The 22,681-nt window shown below is 38.2% G+C and overlaps 1 protein-coding gene across 1 annotated transcript; it reads right to left on the bottom strand.

Annotated features, from left to right (window-relative positions):
• Positions 1-351: 351 nt before the first annotated feature.
• Positions 352-18,907, bottom strand: LOC140171949 (uncharacterized). Its single transcript, XM_072195293.1, has 5 exons — positions 18,714-18,907; positions 14,256-14,523; positions 12,199-12,399; positions 6,986-10,942; positions 352-2,443 (listed from the first exon to the last, which is right to left on the bottom strand). The coding sequence occupies exons 2-5, from the start codon at positions 14,383-14,385 to the stop codon at positions 930-932; spliced, it is 5,802 nt and encodes a 1,933-aa protein (XP_072051394.1). The 5' UTR covers positions 14,386-14,523; positions 18,714-18,907; the 3' UTR covers positions 352-929.
• Positions 18,908-22,681: the final 3,774 nt, after the last annotated feature.

The raw sequence follows: 22,681 nt of genomic DNA, 5'->3' as shown, positions 1-22,681 counted from the left end.
TCTCCACCGTATGAACTCGGATTCATTCCATTTTGTGGATTTTAAATGCCATTTTTCTGGATTATCTTGCACATACCAAATCTCTGTGCAAGTGCATGTCTGCATAATTCGGCAACCTCATTCCCGCGGAAGACACGGATCACTGAACCTGGGGCTTTACTCTGTGGATAGTGGAACTCTGCTAGTTTATTGTCCATCACTGACTGGTGAGATCTACCCATGCTTTATTTGTTTAATATGTAGTGAGAAACATCAAATTGTTTATCCATTGGCATTGACATTGCTGGTTGTGATTGCTCAGCCTCAGGATGCAACCACTAATAACTCTATTGTTGACATTAATGTTTGTCATCAGTGTTACCACTTGAGGTCAGTAGTCCTTGTGGCTGTACATTTGGGCTGTTAACACTTGGTAAACTTAAAGTCGGTAGTCCTTGAGGCTATACATTTGAGCTATTAACACTGGCCAAACTTTTTTGAGTCAGTAGTCCTTGGGGCTGTACATTTGGGCTGTTAACACTTGCCAAACTTAGAGTCAGTAGTCCTTGTGGCTGTACATTGGGGCTGTTAACACTTGCCAAACTTACTGTCGGTAGTCCTTGTGGCTGTACATTTGAGCTGTTACACTTGCCAAACTGAAAGTCGGTAGTCCTTGTAGCTGTACATTTGGGCTGTTAACAATAACACTTGCCAAACTTAAAGTCGGTAGTCCTTGTGGCTGTACATTTGGGCTGTTAGCATTTGCCAAACTTAAACTTAAAGTCGGTAGTCCTTGTGGCTATACATTTGTGCTACTAATGCTTACAAGACATGTAGTGAATTATCCTAAAACATCATGGTTCCTTCCTCACCTTCATGTGGTGAAGTCAGATGAAATTGTAATAACGGAGGTGCGAGTACCTTGGGCTAGTAGTGAATAATCTGTGTGGTCAAATGTTTGCGTTATCAATGCCTATGGTACCAACATGGGGTACAATGCCTATGGTACCAACATGGGGTAAGGCTTCAGTTGATACTTGCATTGGTACATGATTTGGCCCTCCGATGAAAGATGGTGTATTTGTGCTATTGGCATTAATCCAAGGTGGTTGATGAGAATCTTGCACATTTGTGTTGTTAACACTTGCCACACTTAAAGTCGGTAGTCCTTGTGGCTGTACATGTGGTCTGTTCACACTTGCCACACTTAAAGATGCTAGTCCTTGTGGCTGTACATGTGGTCTGTTGTTGTTAACACTTGAGGTCAGTAGTCCTTGTGGCTGTCCATTTGGGCTGTTAACACTTGCCAAATTTAAAGTCAGTACAACTTCTTGTTGTACATTTGTGCTATTAACACTTACAGGACCTGCAGCAAATAATCTGTGTGGTTGGATGTTTGCACTATCAATGCCTATGGCACCAACATGGTGTAAACCTTGAGTTGGTACTTGCGTTGGCACATGATTGGGCCCTCTGACATTAATCCAAGGTGGTTGAGGAGAATTCTGGCTTGTCCTTCTAGCCATATTGGACAGTGCATTGCTGGCTATGCCATTCATACTTTGTTCATTATTACCACTCTGTTGATGGATTAGGTATCTCAAATAAGCCATGCCTAGTGTTCTACGTTGCGTATCAGAGAGCGAATGATATAATATATTTGGAGTGACGGAATTGGGCAAAGTTTGTGGTGATTTGCTCTGATTGATCATACTTACGCCCTCTTGTGGGCTGTTTCGTTTCCTAATCCCTCGTATCCAAAACTTACGATACTTTTTCTGTTCTCTTATCACATGGCTTCTATATTTCTGAAATTCTGAAAAATGTCTTCTACAGTGCTTACAGCAGAATGTTGACAACTTATAACCAGCGGGATGAAAGACCTCCTTGTGATGTTTCAAATCAGCTGGACTCTTGTAACCATGGTAACAGATGCAGCATTTGATGTTATTTAACTGGATGGATAAAGCACATGACCTATGTTTTCTTAACAGATACAACATATCGTATGCTTTGCCACACAGTTGACAAACATGCTTCTGTTTCCACTTCTTAAATCTTTTACTCCGCTTGTTTTTTAAGGGCCGACAACCACAGCTTCTTTTAACTTGGTGCGCGTTGTTACGGTGTTCTTTCAGCATTGATTTGGTTGCAAACGTAAGACCGCAGGTACAGCATACATGTTTCAAGTGCCATTGGATGTGTAAATCTAGCTGGATTTCCTTCTGAAATTTCCACTTGCAAAATGGGCACCTGACCCATTTCCTACTCTTCTTTTTTCTTTTTCTTTTTCTATGAGTTTCTAACGAATCTGTGTCTGAGCTGTCGTCTGATGAAGAATCCTCTGAAGAACTGTCATCTGATGAAGAATCCTCTGAAGAACTGTCATCTGATGAAGAATCCTCTGTAGAACTTTCATCTGATGTGTCTTTGTCATCGACATCTTCAATATCTTCTTCTTTGCCTGTAAGGAAGGAGAAATAGGTGAGGAAGAAGAAAGATGGGGGAAGAGGAGGAGGTGGAGGAGGAAGAAAAGGAGTTTTAATTTTGTCAACAACACAAAAGCTATATTGATTACAACATCTCAATGGGCTCTTCCAGTTGAAATCCATACACCCCCTATGGAAGACATGACCTTAATCTCCCACACAGGGAGTGTAGATATCAAATGGAGTCACTCATTCAGGTAACCCCAAAATTCACACTCCCTGTGTGGCACATGTAAGGTCATGTCTTCCATAGGGGGTGTATGGATTTCAACTGGAATAGCCCATTATTACGCAACTCATCATATCTTAGGGGGCTGGCATTTTCTTTGGAGGGGGGTCCCAAACATACATGGGGGCAGTGGGTCAAAGAATTTTTAGACCAAAAATAACGGGGTTACAATTTTTTAACACCCAAAATAGGGGGGTTATAGAATTATTAAGGGCTGGTGACTCAAAATTTTTTTTCAAGTTTTTTAAACTTCACAATCAAAATGTGCATGTACATTCTATAGATATATAATGCCTTCTTTATGCTTCGATAAAAATGTTAACACGCTCTGCGCACTTTCTTCGCTCTTGGCTTTTGGCGCGCTCCTCGCCTTAGTTCCTGCAATGAATAATTTGTCTTGAGTATGTGTACATGGAAGGGGGGAATCATAAAAATTGTTGACCCAAGATAGGGGGGGTCGCAAATTTTTTTTGCCCGCGATAGGGGGGTCATAAAAAAATTGACCTCAGTCACCGACATATTTGGGACCCCCTTCTGAAGAAAATGACAGCCCCTTATAACTCTTAAAAATTTCCAGTAACATTAGTGATCCCAGTTAACGCAAGGATATTGTCGATAAAATTTACATTTTTTCATGTGAAAAATATGTAAAAAGGAAGAAAAAACAGCATTGTTGATATGATAAATAAGAAACTTGTAATTCCTAATTAAGGTAGCTCCACAACAAATGTTTATACAAAGAATATGCAAATGAAGTCATTAATATTCATAAATGTTCAAATAACACGATGCAAACTACACAACACAAGAGGTGATCACTACTTTATACAAAGTTAATTGGTTATTGCATGTAGGCTGCATAGTGAAGTAATGAAATTTCAGGCAAAATATGCAAATAAGCTCATTAATATTCATAAATATGCAAACAGCATGACACAAAACTATTCAGCTCACAAGGTCACCATGCGGTTCATGCCCTATTACTCTGCCAAGTTTGAAATTGATCAGTTATTGCATGAAAGCTGACCACTATCCACTATACATGAAATAAGGCAAAATATGCAAATAAGCTCATTAATATTCATAAATATGCAAAAAAAATAACACAAAACTATACAGCTCATCAGACTGCCATACCCTATAATGGAAGACAGAGATAAAGAGACTAGTTTGCGTCTGACGTCATCTGTCAATCAAACTCGAGCACGGTTTGTTTACACAAGTGACGTGATTTGCTGAACGCGGCGGTAAAAGCGGGGCCTTCTTGTTCATTTTACACCTTCAAACATACAAACCATCTCAAAAGTTAGGTCTTTATAGTAGGAAACATTCTTTCCGAAGGCACCATGTCAACAATGCCTATATAGAAAAGTTGCTTTTTGCCTTGTAAAAGTATGTAATTTTTCGCCATTTTCTGCTATTCCTTTTCTCCAATCGGCACGAGATAAATCGACCTTCCTTTTACGTGCCATTAACCAATCAAGGATCGTAGGGAATATCATTGACAGTGACGTCACACGCAAATAAGTCTTTTTATCTCTGTCTTCAATTATATCACCCTACCAAGTTTGATATAATATTGGATGGCTGAGCATGATACCATAACATATCGGATGAGTCATAAAAATATCGGACGAGCCAACGGTGAGTTCGATATTTGTATGATGAATCCGATATGTTATGGTATCATGCGAAATAAGCCATCCAATATTATCATTATTAGGTTTTCTTAACTCCTAATAACCCTGAAAACATAATAATGAAGTTGATCGGTTGATCTCATCGGTTGCAGGTAAACATGTACACCCACCTCCCACACACACACCCCCGTTTGTAAAAACCTCCTTCGACTTAACGAGGATCTAACCGAGGACTCACACACCCGTTTTTAATCGACACACCGTGGACCTTACCCAGACACACCAGACAACTTACTATCCCAAGTGTGCCATGTCCTATCCCTGGACCAAATAAAGCACATTAGAAATGTACTTTATCTGTACTTTAAGGGTACATTAACTGTACTTTAAGGGTACTTTAACTGTACTTTCTGTTAATTAGTACATATAAAGTGTACTTTAAATGTGCTTATTTTTCATATCCTGGAAAAACTGTGTACTTTAAAGGTACTTTAAATGTGCTTTATATGACTTTAATTGTACTTTATGAATATTTTGATAAATATGGGAAATTTTTTGTGCTTTAACTATACTTTATTTGGACTTAGTTTTTTTCCCAGTGTCAGTGAGTATACTTTAATTGTGCTTATTTTGGACTTAACCAAATTTTGAACATCAGTGTGCACTTTAAATATACTTTATCAGTACTTTATGTATACTTTACCTGGATTGGTTTTCCCCGGTATTGTCAGCAATGTAAGAGTACTTAAAATGTGCTTTTCAGTGTACTTTAAATGTACTTTAATGTGGTCATCATGGTCATGTGATGTTTACATATACAAGTCACATGACTACATTCTTCTAGATTTGAAAAATACCAACGGCCATCTTGTGCTAAGGTTGCATATTGCAATGGATGTATAAAACTGTTCATATTTATATAAAATGAAGGACTTAATGGACTTACAAATACAGGCTTGATTACAGGAGATAGTTACTGGTAATGTATGCTTGCATGTGAACATACTTGTGTTACCAATACTTTGATAAGCTCCATATGTGGTAAGCTTATAATTATAAGATTACTGGTATATGGTATGGAACCTCGTTAAGCACAGTACTTTAAATATGCTTTTTTCTGTATGCTTTCCAGGTATGCTTTAAATGTACTTTTCTAGTCATTGTGCTTTATTTGTACTTTAAAGGTACTTTATTGTCGTTCCAAATGTCGCACATTGGAATGTTGTTTAGAAAGCATATTTAAAGCACAGTGCTTTAAATATACTTGTTTTGGTATAAAGTATAATTAAAGCACAGTACTTTAAATATGCTTGTTTGGTATAAAGTACAATTAAAGTACAGTACTTTAAATGTGCTTTTTTCAGTGTGCTTTAAATGTACTTTTCTGGTCATTGTGCTTTATTTGTACTTTAAAGGTACTTTATCATCGTTCCAAATGTCGCACATGTATTGGAATGTTGTTTAGAAAGCATATTTAAAGTACAGTGCTTTAAATATGCTTGTTTTGGTCCAGGGATACCCCCCTATGGGGACCTATCTTATATGCTATCTTATATACATATTTGCATCATTTACGTTATCCTGGTCATAGTAACGAACTGAGGATGGCCTCGGTCGGAGGTGTGTCCTTATTGTATGGTGTGTATCCATATGTAGGTCTTGTTTGGAGGCATTTACAAACACACCCCCACACAACGGATTGCTAAGTGGTCATTCCAGCTATGTTGACAGCCCAAAAGAAAAGTTGCTTTGAAATTTATAGAGCACAGTAAGGGCTCGGATAGTGACGTTTTCACTTATTATTTATGGGACCTGAGAGCACATCAGACATCAAATAATTTTGATTTTTATGAAATTTGCGATATTCTAGTAATACACATTTTATGGCAAATGATAAAAATTGATATTTTTGAAATTTAACAGTCCTCGAAGTAAATTGTATAAATCTAATGATATGTACTTGTAAGGTTTATGTAGCTGGGATGAAAAGCTGTCCATCATATGAAAATTTTAACCTTTTGTATTAAAGATATATATTTTTTCCCCAAAACACACAAAAATGTAGGTCTTTTGGGGAAAAAATGTATATCTTTCATATGAAAGATCAAAATTTTAAATTGATGGTCGGCTTTTCCTCCTAGCTAATCATCTACATACACCTTAAGTCCATATCATTAGATTTATAAAGTTTACTTTGAGGACTGGCAAATATCAAAAATATAAAATTTGTATTATATCGCAAATTTCAAAAATTATTTGATATCAGAGGGACATTCCTCGTATTCAGAATATATGTGACCCCTCGGCACAACTGAGCCCGGATGTCGCCAGTGCCACTATTGAGATATGCTCCATCGAACTTAGCAATAAACAATAGGAAACAAAGGATTTATTGACTGTTTTATTGATTTTTCACTACTTAAATGTCAAGTACTATAGACATGATATGCATCATTTTAAAGCTAATTTTAAGCAGAATATTTTGGTTGAATATCTCAAAAATGATGATTGGCGACTTCAGGGCTCAGTTGTGCCGAGGGGACACATATTTAAACATGTCTGACATGTTCTCAGGTCCCACAAAAGATATTGTGCCAAAGTTACTATCCGATCCCTTAAAGAGCACAGGAACCCAAAATTCAACTTACTCTCCAATGTTGTTCCTGCAAGAGGGTATGTGCACAGTGGAAGACTTCCTTCTTCATCCGCCTCCTCTTCTGCTCGTCTCCTTTCTTCATCTTCCATAGCTAGCCGCCTTTTCTCTTCTCTTTCTGCTTGAACTTGAATCTTGTATTCCGCAGCTTCTTTTTGACATCTCTCAAACTCCTCCCTGTACACAAATTCATCAGCCCACACTTTACATGTCCAAGGCTGTTTCTTGCCAGTATCTTCAATGTATTTTCGCAAATTTGAACCACTCCCTCTTGCAGTCTTGATCTGACTTTTCATTTTACCTGTATGTGACTTCACCTGCTCCATTAGCCTTGGTGTTTTATGCAAAGTAACTGACTTATGACTGCAAATCTGTTGGAAGATGAATTCAATCAATTCTTGATATGTTAACTTTGGATCTCCACTTTTTATTTGCTTCAACAAAAAGTACGGCTCAACAAGCAAATTGGTGTCCTCGCGCACTCTCTGACATCTTTCAAAGTCATCCCTGCTCACAAATTCATCTGCCAAGACCATGCATTCCCATGGCTGTTGCGTATCACTGTCTTCCATGTTGCTTGATGACTCGTCCCTTTTACCCTTTCCTTTCTTCCCCTTCCCAACCAATTCAGATACATACTTCTTGACCTGATGCATCAACCTTGGAGTCGTTTTCAACCTCACTGAGTTGTTCTGGCATAACGCATTCACAACATCTTCAACAAGTTCACCAAAAGGTTTCCGCTTACCATTAGGCTTTCTGATTTCCTCAAAAACAAAGTCGGTTACAACATCTAGAGTGAGTTTCTCTTTCTCTGCAAAAGGGCAATTCCCTAATGGAACACTTTCCGCATTGATCTTTTCCTTGTCTACCATTTTAGCATCTTTTTCTGCTTGAACTTGAATCTCGTATTCCACTGCTTCTCTCCGACATCTCTCAAACTCCTCCCTGTACACAAATTCATTAGCCCACACTTTGCATGACCAAGGCTGTCTCTTGCCAGTATCTTCAATGTATTTTCGCAAATTTGAACCACTCCCTCTTGCAGTCTTGATCTGACTTTTCATTTTACCTGTATGTGACTTCACCTGCTCCATTAGCCTTGGTGTTTTATGCAAAGTAACTGACTTATGACTGCAAATCTGTTGGAAGATGAAGTCAATCAATTCTTGATATGAAAACTTTGGTTCGGCACTTTTAATTTGCATCAACAAAAAGTATGGCTCAACATGCAAATTGGTTTCCTCACGCATTCTCTGACATCTGACAAAGTCATCCCTGTTCACAAATTCATCTGCCAAGACCATGCATTCCCATGGCTGTTGCGTATCGATGTCTTCCATGTTGCTTGATGACTCATCCCTTTTACCCTTTCCTTTCTTCCCTTTCCCAACCAATTCAGATACATACTTCTTGACCTGATGCATCAATCTTGGAGTCGTTTTCAACCTCACTGAGTTGTTCTGGCATAATGCATTCACAACATCTTCAACAAGTTCACCAAAAGGTTTCCGCTTACCATTAGGCTTTCTGATTTCCTCAAAAACAAAGTCAGTTACAACATCTAGAGTGATTTTCTCTTTCTCTGCAAAAGGGCAATTCCCTAATGGAACACTTTCCACATTGATCTTTTCCTTGTCTACCATTTTAGCATCTTTTTCTGCTTGAAATTGAACCTCATATTCCACCGCTTCTCTCCGACATCTCTCAAACTCCTCCCTGTACACAAATTCATTAGCCAACACTTTGCATGTCCAAGGCGGATACCTGCCAACATTGTCCATGTATTTGTGCAAACTTCCACCGCCATGTCCTCTCTCAGTCTTCAACCTACTTTTCATTTTACCTGTATGTGACCTAACCTGCTCCATTAGCCTTGGTGTTTTATGCAAAGTAACTGACTTATAACTGCAAATCTGTTGGAAGATGAAGTCAATCAATTCTTGATATGAAAACTTTGGATCTGCATTTTTTATTTGCTTCAACAAAAAGTATGGCTCAACATGCAAATTGGTGTCCTCACGATTTCTCTGACATCTGACAAAGTCATCCCTGCTCACAAATTCATCTGCCAAGACCATGCATTCCCATGGCTGTTGCGTATCGATGTCTTCCATGTTGCTTGATGACTCATCCCTTTTACCCTTTCCTTTCTTCCCTTTCCCAACCAATTCAAATACATACTTCTTGACCTGATGCATCAACCTTGGAGTCGTTTTCAACCTCACTGAGTTGTTCTGGCATAACGCATTCATGACATCTTCAACAAGTTCACCAAAAGGTTTCCGCTTACCATTAGGCTTTCTGATCTCCTCAAAAACAAAGTTAGTTACAACATCTAGGTTGATTTTCTCTTTCTCTGCAAAAGGGCAAGTCCGTAATGGAACACTTTCCTCATTAATATCTTCCTTGTCTACCATTTTAGCATCTTTTTCTGCTTGAACTTGAGCATCATATTCCACTGCTTCTCTCCGACACCTCTCAAACTCCTCCCTGTACACAAATTCATTGGCCAACACTTTGCATGACCAAGGCTGATTCCTGCCAATATTGTCCATGTATAGTGGCAAATTTGCACCGCCCCGTCCCCTCTCAGTCTTCAACCTACGTTTCATTTTACCTGTATGTGACCTAACCTGCACCATTAGCCTTGGTGTTTTGTGCAAAGTAACTGACTTATAACTGCAAATCTGTTGGAAGATGAAGTCAATCAATTCTTGATATGTTAACTTTGGATCGGCATTTTTTATTTGCTTCAACAAAAAGTATGGCTCAACATGCAAATTGGTGTCCTCACGATTTCTCTGACATCTGACAAAGTCATCCCTGCTCTCAAATTCATCTGCCAAGACCATGCATTCCCATGGCTGTTTCTGATCACTGTCTTCCATGTTGCTTGATGACATATCCCTTTTACCCTTCCTTTTCTTCCCAACCAATTCAGATACATACTTCTTGACCTGATGCATCAATCTTGGAGTCTTTTTCAACTTCACGGAGTTGTGCCTGCATAACGCATTCACAATATCTTCAACAAGATCACCAAAAGGTTTCCGCTTACCATTAGGCTTTCTGATTTCCTCAAAAACAAAGTCAGTTGTAACATACAAGTTGATTTTCTCTTTCTCTGCAAAAGGACAAGTCCGTAATGGAACACTTTCCTCATTAACCTCTTCCTCGTCGGTCATTTCATCAGCATCTTCTTCAGCCACCATCAGACTGTTTTCCGCTTCTCTTTGCTTTTCAATATCTGTTGCAACCTTGGCTTCATGTATCGCGCATTCTCTCTGACATTTTTCAAATTCTTCCTTTATTTCTCCTGGGCAACTCTCAAAATCTTCCATGCTCTCTATTAGTCTTGTCTGTGGACCATCACAAATTCTGATATCCTCAAGCCTGTTTTTGTCTTTCTCTACAAATGGATAAGTCCGTAATGGAGCATTGTCTTCGTCAGTCTCTTCCTCATCTCCCACTGCAGCATCTTTACTTGCCGTCATCAATTTCTTTGCTTCTTTTTGCTTTTCAATCTCTGCTACAACTTTGGCTTCATGTATCGCGCATTCACTCTGACATCTCTCAAATTCTTCCCTTATTTCAAATTCATCTGCTAATACTGTCAATCTTCTCCAAGGACTTTTCTGGCGGACATTCCTGAAAAAACGCTTTGTCTGCGTACCTCCTAGTTTTCGCGCCTTTTGTAAGGGATATAAAAGACGACACACGAAGTTCTTCACATTGGTGCACAGCCTTGGTGTGTTTTTCAAAGTCACTGATTTTTTTGCAGCTATTGCTTTCATAACATCAGAAAGAAGTGCATCATGATGAATTTGATGGTAACTTTTCTTTGCAGTGATATGATTCAGAATCTCATCTAAAATTAATGTTGTTTCTATGTACAGTTTTGTCTGCTCTAGTTGGACATCAGTACTTGGGGCGCTGTCAAATGTTTCATCTGTTGAAACAAAAAAATTGTATTGGGAAAAAAATTAATCAACAATTGGCTACGGTACCATTTTTAATCTGGGATACACACCTGTGGAAGAAAAAGTCTTCCACTGAGTTTTCAAAATAATTAATGTAATACGCAGCTAGATTTAGGGTTCTCTACTGAAGTCAATTTGTGCCAAATTTCTCCCTACAATGCAACTGGCGTATTGCATAACAATAGGTGGGTTAAAGAATAGTGATGTTTCAAATTTCTTCGGGAACCAGCTTATTTGATGCAGTATGATCTCCTGAGCATTTTGACAAATCTGCTGAAAAATGAGTTGGTGTCGACCAAAACAAGTAGTGGACAGGTGAGTCTATTGGGGTTCTGAAAAGCAATATTTTCATCAACAATCATTACTATAATTATGCCTGATTCTGTTAAAGTTGGTATTGATTTGTATGTAATTGATGTCTAGATTTCCATTTTTGAAAGTTGGATAAAAATTGGAGTTGTCGTTTTCTTAAAATGGCCATTTTACGTCCAAATAAGGATGCGAGGGTGTTTGCATTAAACAGTGGTGTAGCGTGGGTCATCATAGGGGGGGGGGGGCACCGACCATGATTGGGGGGCACCGGGTCTGATTGGAGGGGCACAAGCCATTTTTTGGCCATTTTCCTATGGGATTTTCTCATTTTTCAGATTGATTGGGGGGCACATGTACCCTGTGCCCCTATGACGCTACACCACTGGCACTAAATATACAAACAATCTTTAAAACAGAAATTTCAGTGGTATATGTATGAAGGTAATCATAGGTAGTACCTGCTCAAGAAATTTGAGTGGTTCACATAGTACTGTTTGATTTTGGCAGCCATTTGAATATTTCATAGAATGCTGGCATTTAAGGGTGGTCTTATCCCTGGAATTATGGAAACTTTCGGGCCTCATAACTGCTAAATTGCTGGTCTGAAGTATATAAAAGTATACATATTTAAAATGGCAGAGACTTGATCAATTCATCTGTGAGGTCAAAAAGTCTTCCACAGAGGGAGTGTGTTTTTCAAATGGAATTGGTTAAGGTTGATCATTTTGAAACACATACTCCCCCTGTATTATGGCATTATTGATATTTCACTGCAGTGAGTATTTCAAATGAAAGTTGCCCAATTGTATATTCTATTTGAAACATATACTCCCTCTGTGGAAAACTTCAGCTGAATCTTCCATCGGGAGTGTGGATTTCAAATGAAATGGTTCATTGTAATCAAAATGATTACCTGTGATAGGAAATGTCAGATCACAGTCCTCATCCTCCTCTTCTTTCACTCTTTCATCACTCATACCAGCCTGTGTTCCTTGCTTCTCCTTCCCTATGTTTTGATCAGATACGCATTCTCTCTGGTATCTCCCAAATTCTTCGTACAGTCTTGTCTGCTCTAGTTGGACATCAGTACTTGGGGCACTGTCAAATGTTTCATCTGTGATGCAAATATGATAAAGTATTGAAGACAAATTAAAATTCAATTTTAAAAAGGAAAAGAAAGCACAGTGATTTACAGTGCACCATGCACAGGCACAACGCCTAGACAATTAGCAGGGGAATTTCAAGCTAACTCAATTTTTACACGAGTGCTTTCTAACCACCGCCGGGGTTCGAACCTGCAACCTCTCGCACCATAGTCGAATGCTTTATCAATTGAGCTAACTTGACTGCTATTAATCAACATTACTAGTAATTCTCCTGGATAGAGGAAACAAGTTGTACAAAGATGATGTGGATGAATTAAAACATGACACAATATACAACTTTGGCAGTACCTTATCCAAACATACGACTAAATGAAACTTTAATGCTCTGCAATCTGTATGCTAGGCAATAGGTTTCAACATACAAGTCCCAAGTTTTGTGACATTTTCTCTAACTATCAACAGCTACTTCAAGAACCACTGAAGTTGTTCGTACTCATTTAGATGGACTTTTCAAGCTGGTTCTAAATATATTCATGAAAATGTACCATTCTGACATTTTTGAATTTTTAAAGAAACTTTAAACTTGTAGTCTGCGGTCGACACGCATGTTGGGTCATTAACCTCCACTGAATTACATGTTGCTGATAAAAGTACCAAATGGTCCTTGATCTGGTTTACAGTTCCTATACTATACAAATATTGACTGCTATGAGGGGCATGGTTAAAATTATAGGCCCAAGGTGATCTCAAAACCATGACTATGTCCCGAGGCGTAGCCGAGGGCATAGTCATGGTTTTGAGATCACCTGGAGCCTATACTTCTAACCATGCCCCTAATAAAAAGCAGTCAATATTTGTTTTATATACCAAATCTTAAGATTCTTGTCATCTGTTTGGTTAAAAGCATCGATTTTGGGAAGAGAAATTAATAGTTTCAATGCGAACGGCACACAGATTACAATCTGCGATTTTTGTATTTATAGCGCGTGAAAACATTAACGCGCGTGTAATATCATTTTACGCTGGGAAAAACGCGCAGTTTGATCGTGGACGCACGTGACCGGTCCATAGTTCATTTCCATGGACCGGTCCATAGTTCATTTTGCGGGCATAGTTAATTCAATGACTGCACTTTCAACCAATCAGATGACAGGAATCTATATGAGGTATATAAAAGTATCTATATCATTCTAAATCTAAAATATATTCCAGCTCCCTTCTTGGTTGAGCTGTGGATGACTTTACTGTGGATGATTTACCTTACTTGGATTTATTTATAATTTATTCTATGCATCCTAATCAATATCTCCTGACTGTTTATTCATCAAGAATATTTATTATATTATCTATTATATGATGCCATGCACCTAAAACCAGCAATTAAAGTTGCCAGTTGGATGTGCAATTCAGTGCATAAATCCATTTTATGTATCACATCTCAGTGATCTCACCAATTATGTAAATCATCATTTGAGCAAGATTATCAAATATTATTACATACTGATAAAGTACATTGTAATCCAACTACCGTATTCATTCCAATAAGTGCCCAGGGCGCTTAACAAAGTCATTTTGGGTGGGCGCTTATTTTTTACATATTACCTCATTTTTCCTTAACAGGCGTTTATTAGAGACGAATCTATGTACATTATAGAAGGGTTCTGAGATGTTCTAGTACCTTTTCTGATGCAGAAAATGTATTGCAAGTTTACACAGGACTTCTAATCCCCCAGCTATTTCACTGTATTGACGTCTATCCGTCACTTCAACATTAATGGTACCCATTAGCAAATTGAAAATACCCTGGGTGGGCGCTTATTGGGGCATGGGATTGGGCGCTTATTGGAATGAATATGGTAAATACCTGTGTCATGAAGTGTCAGTAGAGGATCACAGTCCTCCTCCTCCTCTTCCTTCACTCTTACAAAGATGCCATCCACTTCCATTGGTGAATCATCGCTTGTCTTGCTTGTTCTCTTCTCGTTATCAGCCATTTCAATCTTCAGTGCGATGCATCCAAAACATTCAACAGGTTTTTATCCACCATTAGGATTTTCATCAAACACAGTTCAGTTAAATTTAGATTGATTTTCTCTGGTGATGGGACCTTAGTTAGAGCCTCATGTACTGGCCTGTGATTAAAAATAAATAAATAAATAAATAAATAGCAAATAAAAACTGTAAATAAAAGTGTGGAAATAGTGTTGGCCAGTTGTGTCCAATTACTCTCTGCACATTCCTTGATCGAGAAATCTATCTACAATCTCACGACAACAAGATAGTTAATGTGTGGATAGAGATAGAGCGTAGAATTATAACTGCTTCAGTCAGTCAATCGTCACCAATTTTCAACCATATTAAAATAATTCTTTGTGAAGTTTAATGTTACAAAAATTTATTTTGATGACTTATCTGTATTTTCAGAGCAAAGTTGGCTAATTCTTACAAGATTAACCATGCTAACAATTCACCAACTTGTCATTTGAGCAACTTTTTCAGGTGCTATACCAGTCATGATCGGCATTGTTTACTTGTGACACGTTTTGAGACAGCTCCACACTCTATCCTTAATCCATCATCAGTTATCAGTGGCCTGGATTGAGGACAGACTTTTTGATCAACTTGAAAGGCTGTAGGCCTCTCGTGCCGGGGTGCAATCCCTGCCCAGGCAGTGGCAAATTACTAGGCTATAGATGAGTTGACTTCTGACATCATCATTGCCTGGCAGTATGCGCATGCATCATCACAATTTCCATTGTTTTTTGCCTGGCAGTATGTGTGCACATCATATTTTGTTCAGGGCCTGTGGATTTAAAACTCCCGCCACAACACAATAAGGCTATTGAACAGTGTAGTGGTAGTATGCAGTTCGTTCAAGCATATCGATATACCAGTCCCTTGCCTTTGTTGATCAACATTGAGGTCAACTCATCTATAGAAAAAAAGTGTTTGAATTTGATTGTCAACAATGATATTCTCACTTCCGCTCTCTCCATGGTATTGGGTAAATAAACCATGTGTGTGTGTGATTAGTTCTTTATAGTGGACATTGTAAACACCGCAGGCCCATTGGAACCACTGCGCAGGTGTTGGCCACGCCACTTTTCAGTCTAAAAACCCCAAAATTGACAAATAAAAAATGGTTGGTCAGTCGATTTTTTTAATGTCATAGTTTTGCAGTTTTTTTTGTACATTCATTTTCAAAAGTGCTTGGGCTTTACCGGGGGTCCCCTTAAAGTTCAGTCGTACCACTGTCAAATTCATTCTGATGGGCCTGAAACATCACCTGTCTGAGAGTGATCCATATACCTGACATGACAGCCAATTTAAAAAAGAGAAGGGTTCTAACACCTATATATTCCAATCTGTCGGATCTTAAGGAGTTTAGTACATAAAGGCCAAATATGCAATTGACAAAGTTCTTTATTTTAATATTGTACACATGATCTAACAATACACTTGGCAGCTATTGCAGGTGGGACCTTACTGCATAAACCCTTCGATATATTGCACCATACCATAGCTGCCCTCATAAAATGTCCACAAATTTCAAAATACGAAAGACAGAAAACTTAAATGATGAGTAGTCAGAAATGTTGAGCCACATAATGGCTTATATGTGGTGAACTAACTTTGCTCCTACAAATACATCACCTAAACCACAAACAAACAAAGCTAATAAGGTATAAGATAAGGCAAAAAAAACTCTCAAAACCACTATACATTGTATGCTGTGCTCCTCTTCAAAAAAGAATACAAAGTGTGATCGCAGGACACACTAGAAGTACAAAATCAAACACTTTTTAGAACTTCCGAATTTTGTTGAAGTGCAATTTTAGCAACATTTTTGATGCGATCACCCGTCGTGATCACTGTGTTTACTAAGTTCCATTGCTTTACAGCCCAGGCTTTACAGGGTGTCAGTCTTCAGTGAATCCAACAAAATTTCTAATGCAATGTTACTCAAAACTCTAGCTTCGAATTTCAATGCTAGAGTACCTTGCTATCATCTTTCGGTCGGATGTTATTTATTCTGTTAAGGGGGTACTACACCCCTGCCCAATTTTGTGCCAATTTTTGCAGTTTTCTCAAAAATTATAGCACATTGGTGACAAGTAAGATATGTATATTATAGGAGCCAGGACTACAACTACTGCACTGGAAATTTTATTTCAGCACAGACAACAGTTGTGGAGTTACAGTCAAAAATGAGGGAAAACCAATATTTGATCAATAAATCAATAACTACTTGCCTTGAGTTGCTGAAATTTCAGTGCAGTAGTTGTAGTCTTTGCCCCTATAATATACATATCTTACCTGTCACCAATGCGCTATAATTTTTGAGAAAAATGCAAAAATAGGCACAAAATTGGCCAGGGGTGTAGTACCCCTTAATGTTGAAATTTGGATGAATGTTATTTTGATGAGTCGAAAATTTTCTTATTTTGAAACAGTCTAATATTTTGCTGCAGTGCAATTTTAGCAACATTTATGATGCAATCACCTGTCGTGATCGGCTGTGTTCACTTCTGAACTTCCATTGCTTTACAAGGTGTAATGCTTTAAAAGTGAATCCGACTAGATTTTGAATGCAATGGTCTGGCCTAGAGTCAGAAGTTTTCCGTTTTATGGAAAACGGACAAAATTCACGGAATCGGAGGTACAACACGAAAATGACATTTTTGTGCATGACGTGACAAAAATTGTTAAAAGATAAGAGAAATAAATGTTAAAAACAATCTTGAGTTGTGTGTCAGTGTGTCAATTTTTATGATAAAAAAATACTGTTTAATAATACCGAAATAAAGGTATATTAGGCGCGTGAAAGTCGATTCCGAGTTTATCGTCCCCCGCCTGCGTCACTTTTTGGGAACCAAAAACACCCGCGTCAAATTTTCAAAAATGCCAAAATAATTCATTATTTTCAAAGTATCAGTGTTTTCACCAGTTTTAGCATTGGAAACATATATTTTTGTTTGTAAAACATATAAATTCATAACTTGGAAGCAAAACGAGGCCCTTTACTAACTTTTCTAGTCCCTACCCATATAAAAACATGTTTATAAATAACATGTATGAGTGTGGATTTAATTCAACACGCGCATTTTAGGTCAATAATGAAATCTGATGAAATAATGAAAAATGAAAAATGAAAAAGTCACCTCACCAACCTGGGAAAAAGGGACGATAAACTCGAATTAACTTTCATGGGCCTTACCAAGGCTTGAACCCCCTATTCATCCAAACATCGTAACAGTCGGCTTATTATCGTGAGAATATTCCAATCAGAGCATATTCATCGCGATATTGAACTATTTATTGTGACATTAATATCATTCATATAATCATTTTTTATACATTTTAAGCTTTATTCATAAAACATGGATTTACAAATTTTACAACATGGATTACAACACGGAAAATGGATTTCAGATAACGGTAAACTTCGAACTCTACTCTAGTCTTGATTGTGACGCTATCGCTGAGCAAATTCATGGCTAGACTTCTCGAAACAACCAGTGGAGCTTTGGCTTGAGAACAAGATCAAGTTCCGGTATGTGGGATAATGTGACTATGTATGTTTATATACATATGTGCATTACATGTAGACCTCTTGCCATAGGAACTTTAAAATGCAAAATAATATGCGCTCAATGGTTTTAGTAACAATGTTGTAAAAAGGATTTCACAAAACACTTTAGCCCATCATTTTACTGCAGTTAATTCTGCCGGACATGTGATGTCGGGAGAAGAAAATTGAAGATCGAATTCAATGAAGTGAAGTAGGCCTAAGCTTTTGAATACGGACATATGACGTGTCCACACTGGGCATGCTGGGTATCTTTTGAAATAGTTTTTAAAGTTTAAAGGGGCATTTCGTGATCCACAGCCTCATCCCCCACTTTTCCCAAAAAAAGTTGAGATTTTTACACCACTGGATACCTCTGGCTACATAATGTTTATGTACCAAATATTTCTTGCAGATTCATTCGTTTAGCAAAAATATCGCCAAATTTGAATTTCGTTCTGGTGCACCAGAACGTAATTACAACACATTGTCTATGGAGGAGTGTAATACACATAATCATGGCCCATGGCAGCATAACTCGCAAAGCAAAAATCGGAATCAACTGAAATTTTGGAAATAAGCTTTTTTCGTGGATATCTACTGAAAAATGTCATAAAAAGAGGATGCTAGGATCACGAAATTCTCCTTTAAGTTAAACTAAATCATGAAATTTTAAGCTTACTTCACTTCATGCGGTAATGCGCTAAAACGATTAGTTCGCAGCCTTTAGTCCTAGCTATTATGATTACTTACTTCACTACCATTTCCCAACGTAAGGTTATATTTCAGAAAAGGTCAATTATGATTATTGACACTTTCTTCCCCGCCTTTTTCTTCTCTCTTAATAGTCTTGGAATTTATTTTACACCTGTTAATGTTACACATTCCATTTTGTACAATCAATCAATCAACATGATCAATGCGCAGCTCGTCGTACACATCCGCAATAAGGGGCACACCACTAAGTAAACGTTTCCCGGTTCGTTTTTCTACCGTTATAGAACATAATTATTGGCATTCGGTGAGAGCAAAATATGGAATCATCAAGTGACAGACGGACAGTTTGGATCTAAATTAGGGGGCACTGGGTAAGAATTTGACCTTTTTAAAATGGGGCCTTTGGGTGAGAGCCTCGAAAATTCAATTTCTAGTCAGTTCTAAATTGCTTCAAATGGCTTTGTTATTTTTTTTAAAAAATGAACAAAATCAGTGATAGGCCTAGATGACTCGTTAAAATGCTGTTCAGATCGAAAGGAAAAATAAGCATGATAAGGGGTCTTTGGGTAACAGAGCATGTGAATGTGATCATAAAAAATAGGCCTATGGGGTCTTAGGGTGACAGCGGTGCTGACAAAAGGGGTCATATACGGCCCTTCATACGCGTCACCTCCAAAGTGGGAGTGCCCCCCGGGGTGATAGGTCGTTTTGAAATTTGCCCACCCCGGGGGTACATCCCCTTTAGCCTTATTGTCAAGATGATGCGAAAAAGCATATTTAAGCCCGGGGATTTAAGCATTTCTGTAGGCCTACTGTTTCCTAAGCCTTTTTAATATAAAATTAAAGTTTGTTTCACGTTCGCCTCCTCCTTCCTACCGGTATTTTTGTTTTATTTTTTCAATAGGTTTTCCCGTCCAATTTCGCAAATTGTTTGTTTGATTTCAAACAGAACCTAAGTGTCATTTCTTTTACGCGCAAAATTGAATGATTGGGAACATAATTTAGCGATTCGTCTTTCAATTTCATAAAAGGGGTATTCAATTTTCTGAACTGATCACCCAATTACGCAATTTCTGCAGTTAATTCAATGACGCAAGCGTTATGTTATTTATCAACTTAGTGCAAATAAAATATGCATAAATGGTGAAATTGGAAGAGCTGGAATGGAATTCACAGTAATGAATTGCTCTGATCATAATTATATACTTTAATTTGATTGAGCTCAAATGAAACCGATTGCTCATCCTGCTCATAATACGAAAAAGAAGTGGGATTCGTTGCGATCATTCAATCTCGCGCGAACCCGCCGTCGAACGCACACTGCGAATGAACCCTATTTTGTTAAAATGTTAATGCTGATATAAAACAAGTTCATCAGTCAGCATGAATCACTGTAAGTATATTTGTGGCTGGACGCGGCGAATGAGCCGTAAACTCGGCAAACTTCATTTTGAGCTACAGGTGAAAATATATGCAAATCTCGTATTTTGGCGAAGTTGAGATTTTTGCAGATTTGAAATGTTTAAGCTTTCTTCTAAACACATACAAAGTTTTATTTTAAAGAAATAAGTGGAAATATGAAATAATCTACATTTTCTGAGGCCCATCTGATGAATGGTCATTATGCTTCCCTAACTTTGAACGCGTTTTTCTCGGTTTCGCGTTTTGATTCATGACAACCTATAACAAGCCATAACTTCGCTTCGGATTGTCATATGAAGTTTATTGAGGTGTCATTTAATCCCTGAAACATTATCTTTGCAAATATGTAAAAAAGTAAAAATGACCAGAGGGGACTTTACGGCTTATTCGAGGTGTCCAGGCACATTTGTGTTGCTCTAAGGGGCCTAGGGGTCTAATCTTAATAGATTAACCAGTAGGCCTGACGGTCGTTTTTCTCGAACGCTGATGAAAGCCAATAATCATGATAATTATTGGACATTCGAAGAGTTTGCATATCCCTGTTGCAAACTGCATGAGCGCCTCCATGCATCGTTTTTGGATAACTGCTATCTTCAGCAGATAGTATATAAATATTTACTGTAATCTATTGGTCCTCGAGGTGAACTGGAGACCGCGAGCCTACTATTTTCCCGAGACATGGTGGTTTGAGAGTGGTGAATCGCTAATTTATGCGTGCCTTTAATTGAAAACAATAGAAAACTGAAACAAAAGAACTGACAAATAAAATGAGAGTTATGAAAAGTACAGAGAAGTAAAAACTGAAATAAAAGTTGCTTTAAATAAAGCTTCATTGAAGAAACTGTGTTGTCTCTTTGTTTGTTAAAATCTTTTTGCGCCTTGTATAGGTCAGTTTATCACCTAGTTTGCATATCCCTGTTGCAAACTGCATGAGCGCCTCCATGCATCGTTTTTGGATAACTGCTATCTTCAGTATATAGATAGTAGGCCTATACAAATATTTACTGTAATCTATTCCCGGATTCCCGGGGGGGGGTTCTTCCTGGTTGAAGGTATACGGGGATGTGCCACGGTTTTGGGGTACCAGGCTTTTCAGCAATTTTGGTATATCGATGGGTGGGTTTTCAGTGGAGACCAATGCGCCCAATTGGGCCTTAAAGCGCCCAATTATGGCACATTTGGGTGCTTTTTGGGTGCTTTTTCTTGAAAATTGGTATACTGATGGGTAGCAAAAACAGCAAAAAGTAGGTATAGAGAAAGTCATCCGAAAGTCTGCGTGGCACACCCCCGTACAAATTTTTTCGAAGAACCCCCACCCCCGGGAATTGGTCCCCGAGGTGAACTGGAGACCGCGAGCCTACTATTTTCCCGTGTTGTCTCTTTGTTTGTTAAAATCTTTTTGCGCCTTGTATAGGTCAGTTTGTCACTTTTAAAACTGGACCTTCGTCTATTCAATTGCTTGTAACTTTACTTCCTGAGATCACATTGGATTCAATGTGGTGTCACAATGTGCAGGATTAGATAGTGGCGTAGCCAGGATTTTGGAACCGAGGGGGCACAACTTGTAAATGTACCGACGGAAATATTTTTTGCCGACGGAATTTGTGATTTGTTGACCCAAAAATTTTTTGCATGGTTTGAAAAAAAAGTGAAGAGCAAAAAAAAAAAAGGGATTATAGGCGGTACCATCATAAAAACACAAAATGTTAATGTAAAATTCAATTTTTCATCATTTTTTTACAATTCTACCCTCTTTTCTGTCACCATGGGTCAGAAATACTCTATTGTTAACCCAATTTTTTTCACCAACACCTTCCGTCTACCGACGGCCTTACATGAACCGACGGAACCGACATGAACCCCCCCTGGCTACGCCACTGGATAGTGTATCTATTTAAAAACAAACAAATAAAACCAATAAAACCCAATATGGTTCAGTTTTGAAATTGTAGGCCTAATTATTTTTCCAAGTGTAAGGATATTTTTGGCGCAGTATATTATGGGACAGGGTCCCCACTACACCGAGTTTTCGGGTCTTTTAGCACAGTAAAATCATGAGGGACTCCATATTTTTCAAATTTGGAATATTATGGGTCCAACCTGGACCCCATTATTTTAGACCGAAACATGCATAGCCGTACCATTTTTATGTCTAATAAGACCCAAAAATAAAATGTTTGGGACCCCATAATTTTCAAAATTTCCAGATTATGGGGTACGGTCTAACTGGACCCCACAGTGCCGCCGACAAGGGGGGGGTAACCGGGGGCGTTACCCTGGGGCCCGGGGTCCTAGGGGGCCCGTAAAAATGAAGAAAAGATACTTTACTATGGGGCAGTAAAAGCAAAGAAAACAGCCCTCAGGGGCCCGTAAAAAATTCAGAATAGATACCTTGCAATTAAGGCATATTTTCTTTGCTTTACTGTACGGGCCGACAAAGGTCTCTTTTCTTAGCCCTAAGGTAGGCCTATCTCTTCTTTGCTTTTTACGGGCCCTCCGAGGTCTCTTTTTTTCTTTTTTATGGGTCCATTAAGGTATATATCTTTTCTTTGCTTATTAAGCTTTTTTACATACTCACTAAG

The sequence above is a fragment of the Amphiura filiformis genome, chromosome 15, assembly GCF_039555335.1.
Source record: "Amphiura filiformis chromosome 15, Afil_fr2py, whole genome shotgun sequence".
NCBI lineage: Eukaryota > Metazoa > Echinodermata > Ophiuroidea > Amphilepidida > Amphiuridae > Amphiura > Amphiura filiformis.
This window is presented reverse-complemented; position numbering and strand designations above follow the sequence as displayed.

Excerpts from the sequence above, each read along its gene's own strand:
- LOC140171949 (XM_072195293.1), bottom strand. The coding sequence starts at position 14,385 with ATGGCTGATAACGAGAAGAGAACAAGCAAGACAAGCGATGATTCACCA. Across the intron at positions 12,400-14,255 it reads ACTGACACTTCATGACACAG|ATGAAACATTTGACAGTGCC; the intron begins GTATTTACCATA and ends TTTGCATCACAG. Across the intron at positions 2,444-6,985 it reads TGCAGGAACAACATTGGAGA|GCAAAGAAGAAGATATTGAA; the intron begins GTAAGTTGAATT and ends CCTTCCTTACAG.